The 17,637-nt window shown below is 34.9% G+C and overlaps 1 protein-coding gene across 23 annotated transcripts in view; it reads left to right on the top strand.

The window, feature by feature from the left end:
- The window catches only part of Ktn1 (kinectin 1), an 84,616-nt gene that overhangs the window by 38,481 nt on the left and 28,498 nt on the right, over positions 1-17,637 (top strand). For 9 of the 23 annotated variants that reach the window (XM_090344977.1, XM_090344975.1, XM_090344986.1 and 6 more), the window contains exons 13-30: positions 722-759; positions 1,431-1,521; positions 2,147-2,215; positions 2,957-2,994; positions 3,574-3,655; positions 4,094-4,162; positions 6,018-6,052; positions 6,453-6,543; positions 7,206-7,274; positions 8,053-8,090; positions 9,257-9,347; positions 9,574-9,642; positions 11,290-11,327; positions 12,051-12,141; positions 12,217-12,285; positions 12,931-12,968; positions 14,210-14,300; positions 17,150-17,218. In XM_090344977.1, coding sequence (XP_090201103.1) covers positions 722-759; positions 1,431-1,521; positions 2,147-2,215; positions 2,957-2,994; positions 3,574-3,655; positions 4,094-4,162; positions 6,018-6,052; positions 6,453-6,543; positions 7,206-7,274; positions 8,053-8,090; positions 9,257-9,347; positions 9,574-9,642; positions 11,290-11,327; positions 12,051-12,141; positions 12,217-12,285; positions 12,931-12,968; positions 14,210-14,300; positions 17,150-17,218 — 1,176 coding nt within the window. The remainder of the gene's footprint in view (positions 1-721; positions 760-1,430; positions 1,522-2,146; positions 2,216-2,956; positions 2,995-3,573; positions 3,656-4,093; positions 4,163-6,017; positions 6,053-6,452; positions 6,544-7,205; positions 7,275-8,052; positions 8,091-9,256; positions 9,348-9,573; positions 9,643-11,289; positions 11,328-12,050; positions 12,142-12,216; positions 12,286-12,930; positions 12,969-14,209; positions 14,301-17,149; positions 17,219-17,637) is intronic. The other 14 variants (XM_090344980.1, XM_090344997.1, XM_090344992.1 and 11 more) reach the window with 4 other exon arrangements.

Here is a 17,637-nt window from a genome sequence, read left to right as displayed (position 1 = left end):
CCCAGGTCCTCGTGCATGCTAGGCAAGCACTCTACCACTAGGCCAAACTCCCGACCCTAGAATGTGTTTTTAATATTAAAAACTTATTTTTTGAATTCAGACAAGTTCAAATTCAAAAGCTTTGAACATGTAAACATTTTTCTAGTGGCTTTCTTTGTTGAGGCTATTGTCTAAAGTAAGTTGTAAAGAACTATTTAGGAAAAGGGCAAGTAAATTACCAACTCAAATTTGATCAAGATGTATAGTTATCTGAGAGGTAACTGTAGAAGATTTATCAGAAGTAATTTATAGTGCTATAAATATCTTTCACAAAGGAAAAGGAAAGATAGCCTAAGTATCATCAGACTGCTTAATTCAGACTACTTAATTATCTTAATTATGAAGTGGATCATAAGGGACAGAAGCACAGGGAGGCAAAATGGCTATTGTGACTACTTTTTTTTATGTATTTGTTGCTTATTAGCTATCTAGGCCTGTCAATTTGTTTTGAATGTCTTGTGATTTATAATTCTCTAATACTGGTTGTTGGTGATCAAACTTGCTTCTAGAATGATAGCTATTCTTTATTAAGCAATCCTCATTGGCTAGATACTTTAACAACCTTACATGCATTAAACCTTACATGTGTTAATTTCTCAGTTTTTAAAGCTGTATTGGGATGGTGATTGTACAGCTCGTAAGCTTTTTCTCATTCTTTTATGGTAATGTTTTTGTTTCTTAGACATCCGCTTCAGTTCTAGCAGAAGAATTACATAAAGTGTAAGCCTGCCTTTTCACCCTTCTCTTATACTTGTTTAGTCACCACTAACAGATACATGTTAGCTACAACATTTATGATTAACTTTGTACTTTAACCTATTTGGGAAATACTTTGAATTAGATGTGGAGAAACTTGTGCTTTATAAAATTTCTCACTTATGGTATGTTGGATCTGTAAACATTTTCTATTTTGATATCTTAAAAAATTGGGGAAAGTTTTGCTTTTATTTGGAATTCTGGCAATTATGCGAAAGAGGTAATTGTGTTTTGAGAGTGATAGGAAAAAATTAGTTTCCGTATCTGGTAGGAGGTATATCTACTCTTTCTAGTTATGTGGTTAGTATACTTAAAATTGTGTGTGCTTTGTGATAATATAATTTTACATGGATTTGAATCATTTGAGTTGAGAAGATCTGGAGACTTGTTTGACATTGCTAGACTTGTGAGCTTATATTATTAATTCATTTCTTTGACCATGAGTTTTAAGGGGTATGTACTTAAGGAGTTACAGTAATGCTTATGATAGTTATTAATAACATGAAAAGGGACTATAGAAATAGTCTGTATTAGTACTACTTAACTAAGGATAACTTGAAGGGTTTTAATTCTTTGGTTTATGATATGACATTAGTGTGTATTGAAAGCATGAATGTATCTTCTCTTATTTAAAGGATTGCAGAAAAGGATAAGCAGATTAAACAGACTGAAGATTCTTTAGCAAATGAACATGATCACTTAACAAGTAAAGAAGAGGAACTTAAGGTACAATAATCCTTTTTTAATTTTTTATGTATGTATGTATGTATGTATGTATGTATGTATGTATGTGGGTTTTGGAGCGTTGAACTCTGGGCCTGAGCACTGTTTCTGAGCTTTTCAGCTCAAGACAAATGCTCTACCACATTGAGCCACAGCACCTCTTCCGGTTTTCTGGAAGTCTCATGGACTTCAGTACCCTAGCTGGCTTTGGACTGTAATTCTCAGATCTGGTCTCCTGAGTAGCTAGAATTATAGATTTTGAGCCACCAGTGCCAGGCAAGGCACAGTAATTTTTGTAAATAGTTACAATGTTTTATAGAACTCAGAACTGAATTACTCTGATCTCTAATCAGTATAAACTTATATGAAAAATGAAAAATACTCTGGAACTCATTTAAAAAGTGTCCATATCTCTTCTAAATTATAAAATATTCTTTAGTGGTAAAAAATTCAGCTTTAACCCATGTGGTATGGTTCACAATAATTTAGGACATTGATATTCTTTCTGACTTATGAAATTTGTAATTTGAGATGTTTGCTTAATTCTTAGGTAGGGCAATATGCTTTCTAAAATTTCAAGTCAGTTATAATAGAATTTTCAAATGTGATGTTCTTTTTTCTTATCTAGGATATACAAAATATGAATTTTTTGTTAAAAGCTGAAGTGCAGAAATTACAGGCCCTCACAAATGAACAGGTAGGTTTTTACTGCTTTGGAGCATTTATCTCAGACTTCTAATTTGTTCTAATTGATTGATGTTGTAAGCCCCAATTTTATTTGTATAATTAATAACTACAGTGATTATTTATGTTTTTCTGTAGGATGTGTTTCTGAAAGCATCTTCTTTACAACTTACATAGATATTATTTCATGTTGAAATTAATGTTTGATTCAATGAATTTTAAGATACCATGAATAGGTTTAAGAGATAATATGAAAATGTAATATGTAAAAATAAGTGAGAGCATAATTTTGAGCTAAATTTTTTTTTTGATGTTTGTCTTTTATGGACTTTAAAAGTTTTTACTCTCGGAGCCGGGAGTTTGGCCTAGTGGTAGAGTGCTTGCCTAGCATGCATGATAGACCCGGGTTCGATTCCTCGGTACCACATACATAGCAGAAAAACCGGAAGTGGTGCTGAGGCTCAAGTGGTAGAGTGCTAGCCTTGAGAAAGTCTAAGGACAGTGCTCAAGCCCTGAGCCCAAGCCCAGGACTGGCAAAAAAAAAAAAAAAAAGTTTTTACTCTCATTAAGTAGTTGTACATAGGAGTTGCCATTTTACAAAGCTGTGTATGAATACAATGTATCTTGATCAGTATTACCCCTTTCAATATTCTTTCTATCCCTGTCATTCACCCTGTGTGAAATCCCCATTTGGTATTCTCTCCATCCCTCTCAACCTGCCTGAAATGAAATTCTTGTTTTATTCCAAATACAGGCTACAGCTGCACATGAATTGGAGAAGATTCAAAAAAGGTGACTAAACTGGTATATAAAGGCACTCATATATTGATGTTCAAATGTAATTGTTATAGAAAGTACTGTCCTGGGCCGGGAGTCTGGCCTAGTGGTAGAGTGCTTGCCTAGCATGCACAGAGACCCAGGTTCAATTTCTCGTACCACATACATAGAATAAAAAAAAAAGCCAGAAGTGGTGCTGAGGCTCAAGTGGTAGAGAAAGCCCAAGGACAGTGCTCAGGCCTGAGTTGAAGCTCCAACTGGCAAAAAAAAAAAAAAAAAAAAAAAGAAAGTACTGCCCTATAACTGATGATTGTATACATAGTATCCATGTAAACTTATGTTCAAAGTAGTTTGTTTGTTTTTTTTAGCTTACTTCATTTATTTTTTTAATTGTAATTAATAGAGGGGTTACAAGTTATATTCTCCAGATAGAAAGTGCATTACTTCACACAGATTGATACCCTTTCTCCTGTTTTTGTTCCCATATCCCTCCCCTGACCCCTCCCCTCATCCTGTTCTCCCCTTCCCTTTCCTATTTCAAATAAATAATTGTATATACAATGTAGTTTTAATTGGCATTTTTTTTTCTCACAGTCTTCATGTTAAGGATGATAAAATAAGATTGCTTGAAGAACAGCTACAATGTGAGATTTCAAACAAAATGGAAGAATTTAAGGTATGTGATTGAACTTGTCTACTAAGCATTTTTACATAACAATACTACATAATTTTCACTTTTACTGAATCTAGAAATAGTTTTGTAAAATGTTTCCATGGTGTATATGGGGATTTTAGATAAGTAGTTTTATCATAGACTTCTTGCCTAGAGTCTACCTTACCTGTTTAGTAGGCTTTGATAATTGATTTTTTTTTCTCCAACCATTTTGAACATATTTTGCATTGATGACTTTTTTTCCCCCCTCCACTATTGAGCATCTGTTGCCAGGCCAGGGCACATCATAGTGTCCAATGGAATCCAAATTTTTGAATCAATGTGTTGTTGGCCTGTCACTCTACAAGTACTTAAATCTATGGGTTTGGTTGTTTAGATAGCCAACTGATTGCATTACTATCTTTTTCCTTAATAAGAAGTGATTTTTTTTTCCGCCTTTAGATTCTAAATGACCAAAACAAAACATTAAAATTAGAAGTACAGAAGCTTCAGACTCTTGTTTCTGAGCAGGTAAAGCTTTTCATGAATTATAAGGTAGAAATATCCAATATATACTAATACCTGGTATGCTGTCTCTTTCTGTATCTCTTCATCAGTCTTTCTCTGAAGTATTAATTCATAGACTTACTAAATAGGCTCTACCTGGGGCTTGAACTCAGGGCCTGGGCACTATCCTTGGGCTTTCTCAAGGCTAGAGCTCTGCCATTTGAGCCACAGCACCACTTCCCGCTATTTCTGTGTATGAGGTACCCAGGAATCGAACCTAGGGCTTTATGCATGCTAGGCAAGCACTCTACCATTATTAGGTCATGTTCCTAGCCTAACCTCCAACATTTTTGTTCTGGTTATTTTGAAATAAGGGCTCACTTTTCAATAGGCCTACAACTTGCTGTTTTATATTTATAATGAGGCTAGGGTAATAGGTCCATACCACCATGCTCTACTTAACTGTCAGCCTCCCAAGTAGTTGGAATTAAAGGTGTGTGTCACTGTGACTGGCTGTCTCCTCTTAATAGTTGACCAATAGTTGAAAAGAGTATTACTTAAGCTTAAATAGGTCTTATTTTCTTCCCCTTTTTCCTTTCTCTTTCTCTTTCCCCTTTCCTTCCCTCCCTCCCTTCCTCCCTTCCTCCCTTCCTTCCTTCCTTCCTTCCTTCCTTCCTTCCTTCCTTCCTTCCTTGTTTCCTCTTCTCTCTTTCCCTCTTTTCCCCTCCTTCCCTCTGTCTCTCTGTCTGTCTGTCTCTCTGTCTCTGTCTCTGTCTCTGTCTCTCTCTCTCTCTCTCTCTCTCTCTTTCTCTCTCTCTGTCTCTGTCTCTCTCCAGTCCTGGACCTTGAACTTGGGGCTTGGGTGCTGTGTGTGTGTGGGGATAATGGGACTTGAACTCTGAGCCTCAGCATTGTCTCTGAGCTCTTCAGCTCAAGGCCAGTGCTCTACCACTTGAGCCATAGCGCCACTCCCCTGAGTTCTTTTTTCTCTTACTTTTTTTTTTTTTTTTTTTTTGGTTATGGGGCTTGAACTCTGGGCCTGGGCATGAACCACTGGCACCCCACTCACTTCTTTCTTTTTTTTCAGTTTAAAAAATTTTTTTTACCAGGGCAAAGTATAGAGGAGTTATAGTTATATTCGTAAGGTAGTAAGTGCATTACTTCTTAAACATTGTTATCCCTTCCCATGTTTTTCTCCCATGTTCACTCCCCCATACCTTCCTCTGTGACACAACAGTTCCTCTCCTGGTCTTTTTACCCAGGCTACACCAAAGCTACCAGCACAAACATGTCCATTGCAGCATTACTTCCTATAGCTAAGTTATGGAGTCAACCCAGATGTCCCTCAGTAGATGAATGGATCAAGAAAATGAGCTGGGAGGAGTGACTGGCAATAAAACATCTATCTAACAAGTGCAGTGCCCTAAATTCAATCCCCTAGATCCCCCCAAAAAAGTAATATTGAACTATAAACAGAATTTGTATATTTGCCTATATAAATTATGCCTTAGTATTGCAAAAAATAAATTTTAGAACAGAAAAAAAATCTTCTGACTTTAAAGATATAAGAGGAATATAGGGAGATTGAAGAAAATTGTTCAAATTAACTTTGATAATGATCAAAAATTATTCATAAGTTAATAATTCATTGTGCCAGTCCCATATATTTCATTTTTTTGTATCACCTGTGTAGACATCTCTTTTCTCATGTCTTTGAATTAAGTTTGTGCTGACTTTTAATCTTCAAATAGGAACAATTGCCTGAATTCTGGAAATATTTAGAATCCTAAACAATTTGCAGACTTTTATTTCTAAACTAGTTTTAATTCATATAGACTTACTAGATTTAAACTTCTTTGTGATTTATTTTTATTTTTAGCCTAATAAAGATATTGTGGAACAAATGGAGAAATGGTAAGTTTTAACTTTTTCTTTTTATATTTTGATGACTTATTTCTGCCAGTTTGAAGTGATAGCATTATTAAAAGTACGTTAATCGAGTTCTTAAATTCTTTCTACTTTGTGGATAGAATAGAGTATGGTATACTTTTGGAAAGATGAGATTAATTATAGTTTATGGGTGTCCTGTGTTGATTGACTTGTTTAGGCTACCATGTAATACTCTAGCACATTTTAGTTAGTCAAGAGGAAGTATCTTGATCATGACTGAAGAAACATTTCTAAAACTAAAAATGCTGTAAGAAATCTTAAGAGGGTGCTGACACATGTAAAATAGTTAGGGATATTTTTTACTTTGATCTTCTAAATTTGATGGTATCGTTATTTACAAAGTGTTCCAAATTCATAATTTCAGCATTCAAGAGAAAGATGAGAAGTTAAAGACTGTAGAAGAATTACTTGAAACTGGACTTATTCAGGTGGCCACTAAAGAGGAGGAACTGAATGTAAAACATTTTGTAGATTTGTTTTCCTTGTGCTTATTTCATGAATATCAAGGGGTTTGGTTCTTATAGTGTGAGATTTCCCCGTATATCTTACCTTATATATGTTTATAAAATGTCCTTTTTCATTAAATTTAAGATTTCTTCAGGAATTCAAATATATATAGTTGATTTAGCATTCACTACCTTAATGAGGTAGTTAACTGTTGTTGGAGTTGATAATAAAAGATTCCTTACTGGAACCCATGTCCAAATTGTAACCAAAAGATTACTAGCAAACTTCCTAAGAAGTCCAGGGAACAGTATTGGACGTTATGGAAAGAAAATGTAACTATGTTTTATGGTTCTCTTTTGATTTTTTTGAGTAGGAATAAAGTTGCTGAGAGGGGAAAGTAAGTTAAAAAGTATATTTAAATTCAGATCCATGGCTCAGTTGGTGTACAATGTAGTTTTTGGAAATACAAGTAGAAATACATAGATGGTAATTGAGTTAGAATAATAGTTGGCTAGTTATAGAAGCTATGAAACTGTAGACAAAAGAAACTAAAGGAATTTGGGACCTTCCAAAGAGTAAAAGAATCAGCTAAAGAAAAGGAGAACTTAGTGAGTTTGGAAACTTGGTATAGAAAATAAAATTACATTGTGCTTACCTGTCTTTGAAAAAGGCTCTAAGAACAGAAAATTCAACCCTGACGAAAGAAGTTCAAGCTTTAAAGGCTAAGCAAAATGATCAGGTAAGAATAGTTGTAGAACTGCTCCTTTCAAACAGTGGGTGAAGTTGCTATATAAAAACATGTATAGTCTGTTGTTTCTCTTTCTCCTCCAAAGGGAAAGTTTTTTTTATCAATTAATTAGTGATTTGATTAGTAATCAAGCCGAAGTTTATTGACAACTGACTGCATGTCAGGCATTGTGTAGACCACATTAAATAGAGTGTTTTTCTTTTTTTTTTTTAACTATAGTGATAAAAGTTTTTGGGTATATAAATGGTAATTAAGACTTTAAATAGAAGGCAATTTCTTGTTGTATTTTCTTACTACTTAAGTAAAATTACTAAGTAATTGAAATATTTTTAAATAACGCCGCAAGTGTATACTTCTAAAATGTAAGCTGTGCACTGTGGCTCAGGCCTGTGATCCTAGTTACTCAGGAGGCTGAGATCTGAGGATCGTGGTTCAAAGCCAGCCCAGGCACTAAAAAATCCGTGAGACTTACCTCCAATTAATCTCCAGAAAACCAGAAGTGGCCCTGTGGCTCAAGGGGCAGGCGGGTAACCTTGAGCTGAAGAGCTCAGGGACAGCACCCAGGCCCAGAGTTTAAGCCCTATGACCAACCCCCCCCCCCCCCCCAAAAAAAAAATGCTTGTTTTTATTATTGTGACATTTTAAAAAAAATCTAAAAAGAATTCTTGGATTTTTCTCATTTGGATTTTGGTGTAGAGTCAAATTTAGAGATTATATATTTTTTCTGACCTAGTTTGAAGAAAATTACTAAGATACCTTTGTATTTCAGGTTTCTTTTGCATCTGTAGTTGAAGAACTTAAGAAAGTGTAAGTAATATAATAAACTAGTCTTTTTCTTTTGGCCTCTTTTTTGGGGGGATTTTTGAGGAGGGGCGCAGGTGGGCAGGTTAGTCGGTCGTGGAACTTGAACTCTCGGCCTAGGTGCTGTCCCTGAGCTCTTTAGCTCAAGGCTAGCCCTCTGTCTCTTGAGCCACAGCACCACTTCTGGTTTTCTGGTGGTTAATTGGAGATAAGAGTCTCGTGGACTTTCATACCTCTGAAGTAGCTAGGATTACAGGCATGAGTCACTGGCACCCAGCTTGACTTCTTGTTTTTAATACGCATAAATCTAGTTTTTATGGTTAGTTGGGACACCTAATAGGTATTTAACTTCCACTGTACAAGGGTTCATTAATGGCTGGAGGAAGCTAGTCATGTTGTCTCACATCTATTGTACCTTAAAAAAATCAGGCCGAGAATTTGGCCTAGTGGTAGAGTGCTTGCCTTGCACCCAGTTTCATTTCCTTGGTACCATATACATAGAAAAAACCAGAAGTGGTGCTGTGTGTAAGTTGTGCCATAGCTTTCAAAGGCCTGGAATCTTATTTTTAATGAAATGTAAGATTTGTAAATGAAAATGACATTTCTCATGTACTTTAAAAAAGCACATCATCAGCTAATGTATACCTCCTAGATAGTTGCTGAAGTAGAAATTCTGAGTTAGGAGGAGCTTTTACGTGTTTATTTCCTCTCTTTTGCCCGCAAACTTAAATTGATATTTTAGTTGAAAAAAGGAGCTGCTTTAGAAAACTTTTTCACTTTTTTTTTTTTTTTTTTTTTTTTGGGTGGGTCATGGGGCTTGAATTCTGGGCCTGGGCATTGATCGATTCCCTGAGCTCTTGTGCTCAAGGCTACTGCCCTACCCTGGGCCTGGGCATTGTCCCTGGGCTCTTCAGCTGAAAGCTACCACTGGAGCCACAGCCCCATTTCCCCTTTTCTAGAGATTAATTGAAGATAAGAGTCTGAGGATCTTTAGTGCCCGGGCTAGCTTTGAACCTTGATCTTCAGATCTCAGGAGCTTCCTGAGTAGCTAGGATTACAGCATGAGTCACCATGCCCAGCTATGATTTTTGTTTTTTTATTACCAGGAAACAAAAAACTTATTTGTTAGATTTCAATGTTTTCTGTTGAAACAAATGTATCATTTATTTAAGGATCCATGAAAAGGATGGAAAGATCAAGACTGTGGAAGAGCTTCTGGAAGTTGAACTTCTCAAAGTTGCTAATAAGGAGAAAACTATTCAGGTATGTATGTGTATAACACACATATATGTGTATATATATATATATATATAGAGAGAGAGAGAGAGAGAGAGAGAGAGAGAGACAGAGAAAACGAGAGAGAAAAACTGACCTTTTTGTTTATCAAGTTAGTATCATTTAATTTTATGTGTTTGTCTGTGCATTGCATTTTTTTTGGTCAGCTTCTGTGTTTCCATTGTCCAATCTCGTCTATTTTGTCATTGTCAAGGATTTGAAACAGGAAATAGAGGCTCTTAAAGAAGAAATAGGAAATGTCCAGCTTGAAAAGGCTCAACAGGTAAAAATCTCAGAGCCATAGCATGACAGATTTATTAGTGTATGTATTATTTGTGAGCTATTTGTTTTTCTTCTTACTGAGAAAAAAAAATCTGTAATAGTATGCTTTAAGTATATTGGGTTTAATTGCTTTGTTTTTTTGTCTGAGTTGACCAAGAGTACTTGATATTTTAATTTATTATCTTCAAAAACATTTTTTCTTTTAAATTTTTTGGTTGGTCATGGGGCTTGAACTTGGCCTGGGCACTGTCCCTGAGGTCTTCAACTTAAGGCTATGGCCCTACCCCTACCCCTACCCCTGGGCCTGCGCATTCTCCCTGAACTCTTCAGAGCAAGGCTAGTGCCCTACCCTTGAGCCAAGCCCCACTTCCCATTTTCTTGAGGTTAATTATAGATAAAGCGTCTCAGGTCCTTTTGTTCCCCGGGCTGGCTTTGAACCTTGATCCTCAGATCTCAGCTTTCTGAATAGGTTACAGGTGTGAGCCACCACTTGGTTTCTTCAATAACTTTTAACAAAGGTTCTTTTTAGATAGTTTCTGTATTAATTTTGCCAACTTAAAAATACTTGTAAATTCTTTTTTCGCTTTTTTTTTTTGTCACCCCTGGGCTTGGGCTCAGGGCCTGAGCACTGTCCTTGGACTTTCTCAAGGCTAGCACTCTACCACTTGAGCCTCAGCACCACTTCCGGCTTTTTTCTATGCATGTGGTACCGAGGAATCGAACCTGGGTCTTCGTGCATGCTAGGCAAGCACTCTACCACTAGGCCAAACTCCCAGCCCTGTAAATTCTTTTTTAAGGTCCTCATTATAAAAACAGATAAAGAAACTGCATGGACCAGAATGTTTTGTGATATAATACATATCGTCAAACCTTTGCCTGTAGAACAAAATATCAAGTTTCTATAGGGGATTCTAGAGGTAGATATGATTAGTGGAAATAGATGCATTTTATTACAATTAACTTGAAAAAATCTTCATTGAGAAAAATAACGAGATTGCATGGAAAAGAGAATTCATTCATCCAGCAGACTCATTCAACAATATTTATGCAATTCTTTCTACTTGCCATCGCCTTGTGCTAATGATTGAAGATAATGTGTTGAGTGGTTGAGAGTGCAGGAGAGGCTCTTGCTGAAGTGAAGCATTGCCACTGTAAGCCAAGATCTAAGTGGACTGTGGGAAGAGAATGGGGGCTAAAAGGTACCATTAGATTGTATGACCTTTTAAAAAGGTGATAAGGAAGGACAATCGAGAGTATCATTGAGTAATGAGGGTTTTTTTTTTTGTTGTTGTTTTTAAAAGATAAGGCTGAGAAGAGTTCTGATATTGAATGGAGGGGGGATATGAGGACAGATAATGTGCTTAATCACAACTATAGAAAATATCACATTATTTAGACTTATTAACTGTGATCATCTTTTTTGTCTTTCCTCTTTACTGTTAAAGTGTTAGTTTGATACTAAAACACAGAGCATAACCACAAAACAATATATGTTTGAAAACAGAACACATATCATTCTGTGATGAAAATGACATCTTAGTAATTTGACATCTTTGAAGTTTGAAGTGTACATCTTATCAGTGTTTCTATTATAAAGCTTAATAACGTAAAGGATTATAAGTTATTTTTCCTGTCCTTTTTATTTCAGCTATCTGTTACTTCCCAAGTTCAGGAGCTTCAGAACTTGTAAGTACCATTTTTCTAATTACCCTATTTTCCACAAATAAAACATAATGAAAACCATAGCTTCTTTTCGTTTGATCCCAGTGTTTTAAAAAATTCCAAATTAGTTTAGAAAGACAAAAGTCTTGTAAATTTTTCATTATACTTTAACCTGTTAGGTGTTTTTTTTGGTGGGGGGTGGGGTTGAAGTTTTATTTTTCTTTGACTAATTTGAATATAGCCTCTAGCTTTGTTTTAATGGCCATGTAGAACTGCCTATTTTATGCTCAAACCAACTTTGCTGATAATTGTTTAATATAGCTGATTCATTCCAAATCTGGAGATTTGATAAGAAGATAGTTTTGTCTTAACTGGTTCCAGGGCTTGAATGCAATGCCTCACATTCTTAGGCTCTACCACCTGAGCCATGTTCCAGCCTAGCTTTGTTAGTTAACTGGGATAGAGTCTCAAGGTGTTCTCATCCTGGGCTGACTTTGAACCTCAGTTGTCCAGATCTCAGCATCCTGAATCTCTAGGATTATAGGCTTGCCTGTAATGCCACTGGCTTCTGGCAAAGAAATTTTTTAAATCATAAATTCCCGAATTTAGTTATTTCTCCAAAATGTCTTTTACTTTAAGTAGTTATTAGTTTATTTTACCTGAGACATACTTTTCCAAGCTTAAGTATTTTTGCTTTATATGGTCATCCAGCATTTTCATTTATAGTACTTACCAACTTATTTTCAGACTAAAAGGAAAGGAGGAGCAGATGAATACTATGAAGGCTGTTTTAGAAGAGAAGGAGAAAGTCCTAGCCAGTAGGGGGAAATGGCTACAGGTGAGAAGTTAAAAACAAAAGTGCAAAACAACTTTTAAAATAATTGAATATCAATTCACACTTATTATTTTTAAGGATCTTCAAGAAGAAAACGAATCTTTAAAGGCTTATGTTCAGGAAGCAGCACAATGTAACTTGCAAGAGGTATAGTATAAAAATATCTTAACATGGTATGTAAGGGATGAGAAACTTATGTCAGGTTCTGGAAAATAAAGAAATTAATATTCTCCATTTGTTGGACAGAGAAACCATCTTGTATTATAATTTTGTTTATTGTTTTTGAAATAAGTTTTTTATTCCTATCAAAGATGTATTTGTCTGATTTGTAAAATATAAGCATGCACTTTCTTTTTTTTAAAAATGCACCCCAACCACTTTTTTTTTTGTCAGTTCTGGGCTTGAGCTCAGGGCCTGAGCACTGTCCTTGTGACTTTCTCAAGGCTAAAATTCTACCACTTGAGCCTCAGCACCCCTTCCGGCTTGCTTCTGTGTGTGGTGCCGAGGAATCAAACCTAGGTTGTCGTGCATGCTAGGCAAGCCCTCTACCACTAGGCCTAACTCCCATTCTCCCCCGCCCCCCAGCACTTTTAACTGTTTAGTTGGTTATCTGTAATCTTTTATGAAATAAGTATTAAAATTTAAGTCTGATAGAGAAACTTTTCTGTCTTTATGTGTTAAAAATGTCCTAATCTAAACTACTACATCATTACATTTTTATCTTATTGATGAGGGAGTCTTCATTTATATTATAGTATTTGGTTTATTTATAAATGTGAATCTGTTTCTCAGGCATGTTCTGCATCACAGCTTGAAGAACTTGAAGTTGTGTAAGTATACTTTTAACCAGTATTTTGAAGAATTTCTCATTATTTTCCAGAATGTGCTGAAAGCCTATGATTCCTCTTAGGAATCATGTTAAGTGTTGAATGTTAAGTATAAACAGTTCAGAAGCAAAAAAGCTCTTTAAATGATTTAGGATATTTAAAGTTTTTATCCTTTTAAACCCATCTAACATGTTTCGTCAAATATTCTTTTTGTAAAGATAGATTTTTTAAGTTCTGTTTTCAAAGCAAAGCATGTAATTATTATAAGATCAATTTCAAATTAATCAGAATAGCCATAATACTGATAATGACTATAAAATCCATTATTACAGGGGAAAATAGGACTTGCTATGTTTGTTATCATGTAGTGAATAATAAATTGACTCATCATAAGAAATGTCGTTTTCAGATATTCATTTAATCCTATAAAATGCCAGTTCTGTAAATGAAATGAGTCATTACTGGTGATGAAGTGAATCTAGATCTCAACTTTTTTGCATAATATATTGAGAGTATTTATTAGATCACTTGCTGTAAAAAGCAAAATAAATGACTCCTGGATCCAAGATTGTACATTTACAAAACAAATTAATTTTTCCTTGGACGTTGTGTAACTTTTTAGAGTTCTTTTATCTGCTCATAGCCTTTGGACAAAATTGTAGCCCCTATATAGTAGATACATTTATTAAATTTTGTATAATATTTCTACTGTACATTTTTGTCTTTTTTCTTTATAAATTATAGCAGTTTTAGTTTACAGAAAATAATTTACTCTCTGCATTTCTTTAATTATAAAAACATTGTTACTAACTAAAGACCATTGTTTACTTTGGAATTTGCTCTGTAGGATTTAACTAGTGGAAAAATGACATTTTCATCATTATATTACACAGAATAGTTTCATTGTCTTAAAAATCACTCATTTCTATGTTTTTATACTACTGTCCCTTAAATTACTCCTCTGGGCCTTGTGAAGTCATAGCAGCTACTTGTCTTCTATGTAAGATCAACTATTAAGATAATTTTGCCTTTTCTAAAATGTCATATTGAAACTATAACAGTATGTAGCCTTTTCAGATGTTTCTTTTATTTAACAGTATAACCTTAGTGCTAGACAGTACTGTTGTTGCTAAAATATAGATAGAAATGGCTAGTAGGCATTGTGCTGTCTTTCTTAGAGGTGGTATTATAATCTGGTTTCTGTTTTTGTAAGTCCATAAAATAAGGTCTTTTAAAAATTTCAGATTGAAAGAAAAGGAAAATGAACTGAAGAGAGCAGGAGCTATGTTAAATGAGAAGGAAAGTGATCTTTCTAGCAAAACAAAGCTGTTGCAGGTAAATGATTCCTTAAAATTAATTTTTGGTTGGATTTATTGTCTGTGTGCTTTTGTGTTCATAAGATTTTTTTTATTAGAATAGGTAAGTTATGCACATGGGCCTTCTTTTTTTATTCTTAAAATCATATATTGCTAAGAAAAAGCCATCCTGGAAGAAAACATGTAGGAAAAATAAAAAACCAACAGGTTAATATTGAATGTTTTCATTATCACTTCAACATCTTCATCCCTTTTCATCCCCCCCTTCCCTTACATTTCACAGTTCTGTAGTATAGATAATTTTTTTTAAGAAAATTATTGTTGGGATAATGTATATAGAGAGGGGTTACAGTTACATTCATCAGGGAATTGGTATGTTACTTCTTGAAACTTGATACCCCTTCTCATGTTTTTGTCCTACTTTCCCTCTCCTACCCCTTTCCGAACATTTGTTCCCCCCGCCCTTCCCTATTTCAAATAAACAAACATATACAATATACTGGGTAACAAAGTCAGATACAGTAACTACATGAAATTAACCATAAGTGGGGAAAAGAAATAACTTCACATCACAAAGATAAACCTCTTGTTTCTATAACCTAGAGTTCATTTTGTTTAGGCATCCTGTATGACCATATGTACATAGTTTTTAAGCTATTGTGATCCTTTGCTAGGAGAGTCCTAGATGTGTACTAATTATTACAAATGAGGGAAGTCATGGGGTCTATGCTCCTTTGGGTCTGGCTTACTTCCTTTAATATGATTTTTCCAAGTCTTTACATTTCCTTACACATGGGATGATGTTGTTCTTTCTGATGACAACATAGAATTCCATTGTATAAAAATACCACATCTTCTTGATCCATTCATCTGGGTTGGTTCTATATCTTAACCACGGTAAATAATGATGCAGTGAATATCGTTGTGCTAGTAGCTTTTGTATGTCCTTGTTTCTGGACTTTTGGGTAAATGTCAACAAGTGGGATTACTGGGTCATAGGGGAGCTATATGTTTAGTCCTCCCCCCTCTCTCTTTCTCTCTCTTACTTTCTTTTTTGGCCTTGGACTCTGGGCCTGGGCATTGTCCCTAAGCTCCCTCACCTCAAGGCTACCATCCTACCCTTTGAGCTACAGCACCACTTATATGATGAAACATTCAGTTTTAAACTTGGAAAGGTGTATTGTAAATTGTATTTGAATGTGAGCAAAGTTAAACATTCTTCAAAAGTTTTAGCCATTCATATATGAATTGGTGTTTGATTTTTCCTACACTTTTTCTTCTAGGATAGATATTCTTATCAATATATGATTTTACATACATACATACATACATACATGCATATATATATATATATATATTATGAGCAGAGTCTTGTTATATGAGGGAATTTGTTTTTCCCACTTGCAATGAGTTTCCCTCCCTCCCTCCCTCCCTCCCTCCCTCCCTCCCTCCCTTCCTTCGGATAGTCCCACTATGTAGCTCAGGATTTGAACGGCACTCCTGCTTCAACCTCCTGAGTGCTAAGGTTATAAAGAGTGACCCACTATGCCCAACTTTCCTTTTGAATTCATTTGTATTTTCCCTTGTATTTTGGAGGTTAGAAACTTTTTTTTTACTCTGTTACTAGGGCTTGAACTCAGAGTTTATTGTTGATCATTTATTTTTACTCAACAGTGGTTTGTTCTGCCAGTTCAGCTGTTTTGATTAATTGAATGTCAAAATAAAAATCTTGCAGATTTGTCTACCTGAACTGGCTTTGACAAGATCCTCAGAACTGAGGGTTTTGGGTAGCTTGGGTTATAGATATGAGCCACCAGTTTCTGGATTAGTTTAAACCTTTCATTTTGTGCTGGTTCTTGTACTGGTTAAGGACCTAGGTACTGTCCTTGAGCTTTTTTATTGCAAGGTTAAGACGGTACCCCTTGAGCCAGAGGTCTACTTGTAGGTTTTTACTGGCTAATTAGAGATAAGAGTCTCATGGTTTTCCTGCCGGGACTGGTTCTAAAGCTATCTCACATCTCAGCCTCTTGAGTAGCTAGGATTGCAGGCATGAGCCATTGGCACCCAGTGGGTTTCTAAAACTTTTTTACTCAAATATAAGTTACTTTTAAGTCTTAGGAAGAATGGAATCTCTCACTTGTAATTATAAAAGTATTCCAACCTGTTTTACTAAATTTACAGCTATTTTATTTAGATTTTCAAATATATCCATGTGTGTGTGTGTGTGTGTGTGTATATATATATAATTTATTTCAGGTTGTTGCACAGAATGCTTTCTGCTAATTTTTTAAACGTTAGCTGCATCATTAAGTGATCCATTATTAGATTGGGATGAGGCCTCAAACCATGAGGCTCTGAGTTTAAACCCTAACCTCTAAAAACTATACCCCTCCCCCCAAAAAACTCAAACCCATTATTATTTAAGCAGTTTTACGAGGAGACATTTAGCAAACACGGAGACATCTTTGGGAGGGAGAAAAATGCTACTAGTGAAACTACTAGATTATGGAGGCCATGGAAATTGCTAAATGTCCCATGGTGTCTAGGACAGCACCTTAAAACAAAGATGTATCCAGTCTAGTGTTGAGTTTGAGAGACTGTGCCTACTCAATTCATATGTTCTCATAGAATTAATTTCTACCACTACTTGGGTCTATTTCTTAAAACTTATTTCTTCTACTGAGACATACTGACTCCTAAGCTGCTACCAAATACACATGGTAATTGCATAGTATATTTTAATATATTGCTTGTTGCATGTTTTTAAAATGGTTGTGGTTTTGGAAAATTTGTAGATTGTTTATGTTTCATAGCTTATAATGGAAATAAAAATCTCTAGGTATTCATGTTTAATTTTTGTTTAAATAGGAGGTACAAGATGAAAACCAATTGCTTAAATCTCAAATAGAACATATCAAGCAGGAGAACTCCCAACAGGTTGGTACTATTAGATATCTTGTCTTTGATTTGTATTGCAAAAAAATGTTGTTAACTCTTGACTGTCTTTAAATATTCTTGCCATTTGTAAATTTTCATTGGTAATAAAATGTTTTCTTACTGCTTTCCTATAAAAGAAAGCAATTTGCTATGCAATATTTAAGATAAAATACAACTCATGAAAGTGTACACAAATATTACTGTGTGTATTCTAGCCCTGAATCTTCAAGAATGCAATGCTTCTTATAGCATGTCAGTTAAAAATATTTTCTCACATCAGCAAATGGAAGGAAACAAATAAATATATAAATAATAAACAATAGCATCTTATTACCTGAAGTTGTTTCAAGATGTAATTCCACTTGATAAAAAAATTATAAAAACAATTTTTAGAAAAACATACTCATATGTTTTCTTTA

Source organism: Megascapheus bottae, chromosome 14 (genome assembly GCF_031878675.1).
Source record: "Megascapheus bottae isolate mThoBot1 chromosome 14, mThoBot2.hap1, whole genome shotgun sequence".
Lineage (NCBI taxonomy): Eukaryota > Metazoa > Chordata > Mammalia > Rodentia > Geomyidae > Megascapheus > Megascapheus bottae.
Note: the sequence above shows the minus strand (reverse complement) of the source record. Positions and strands in the feature narration are given on the sequence as shown.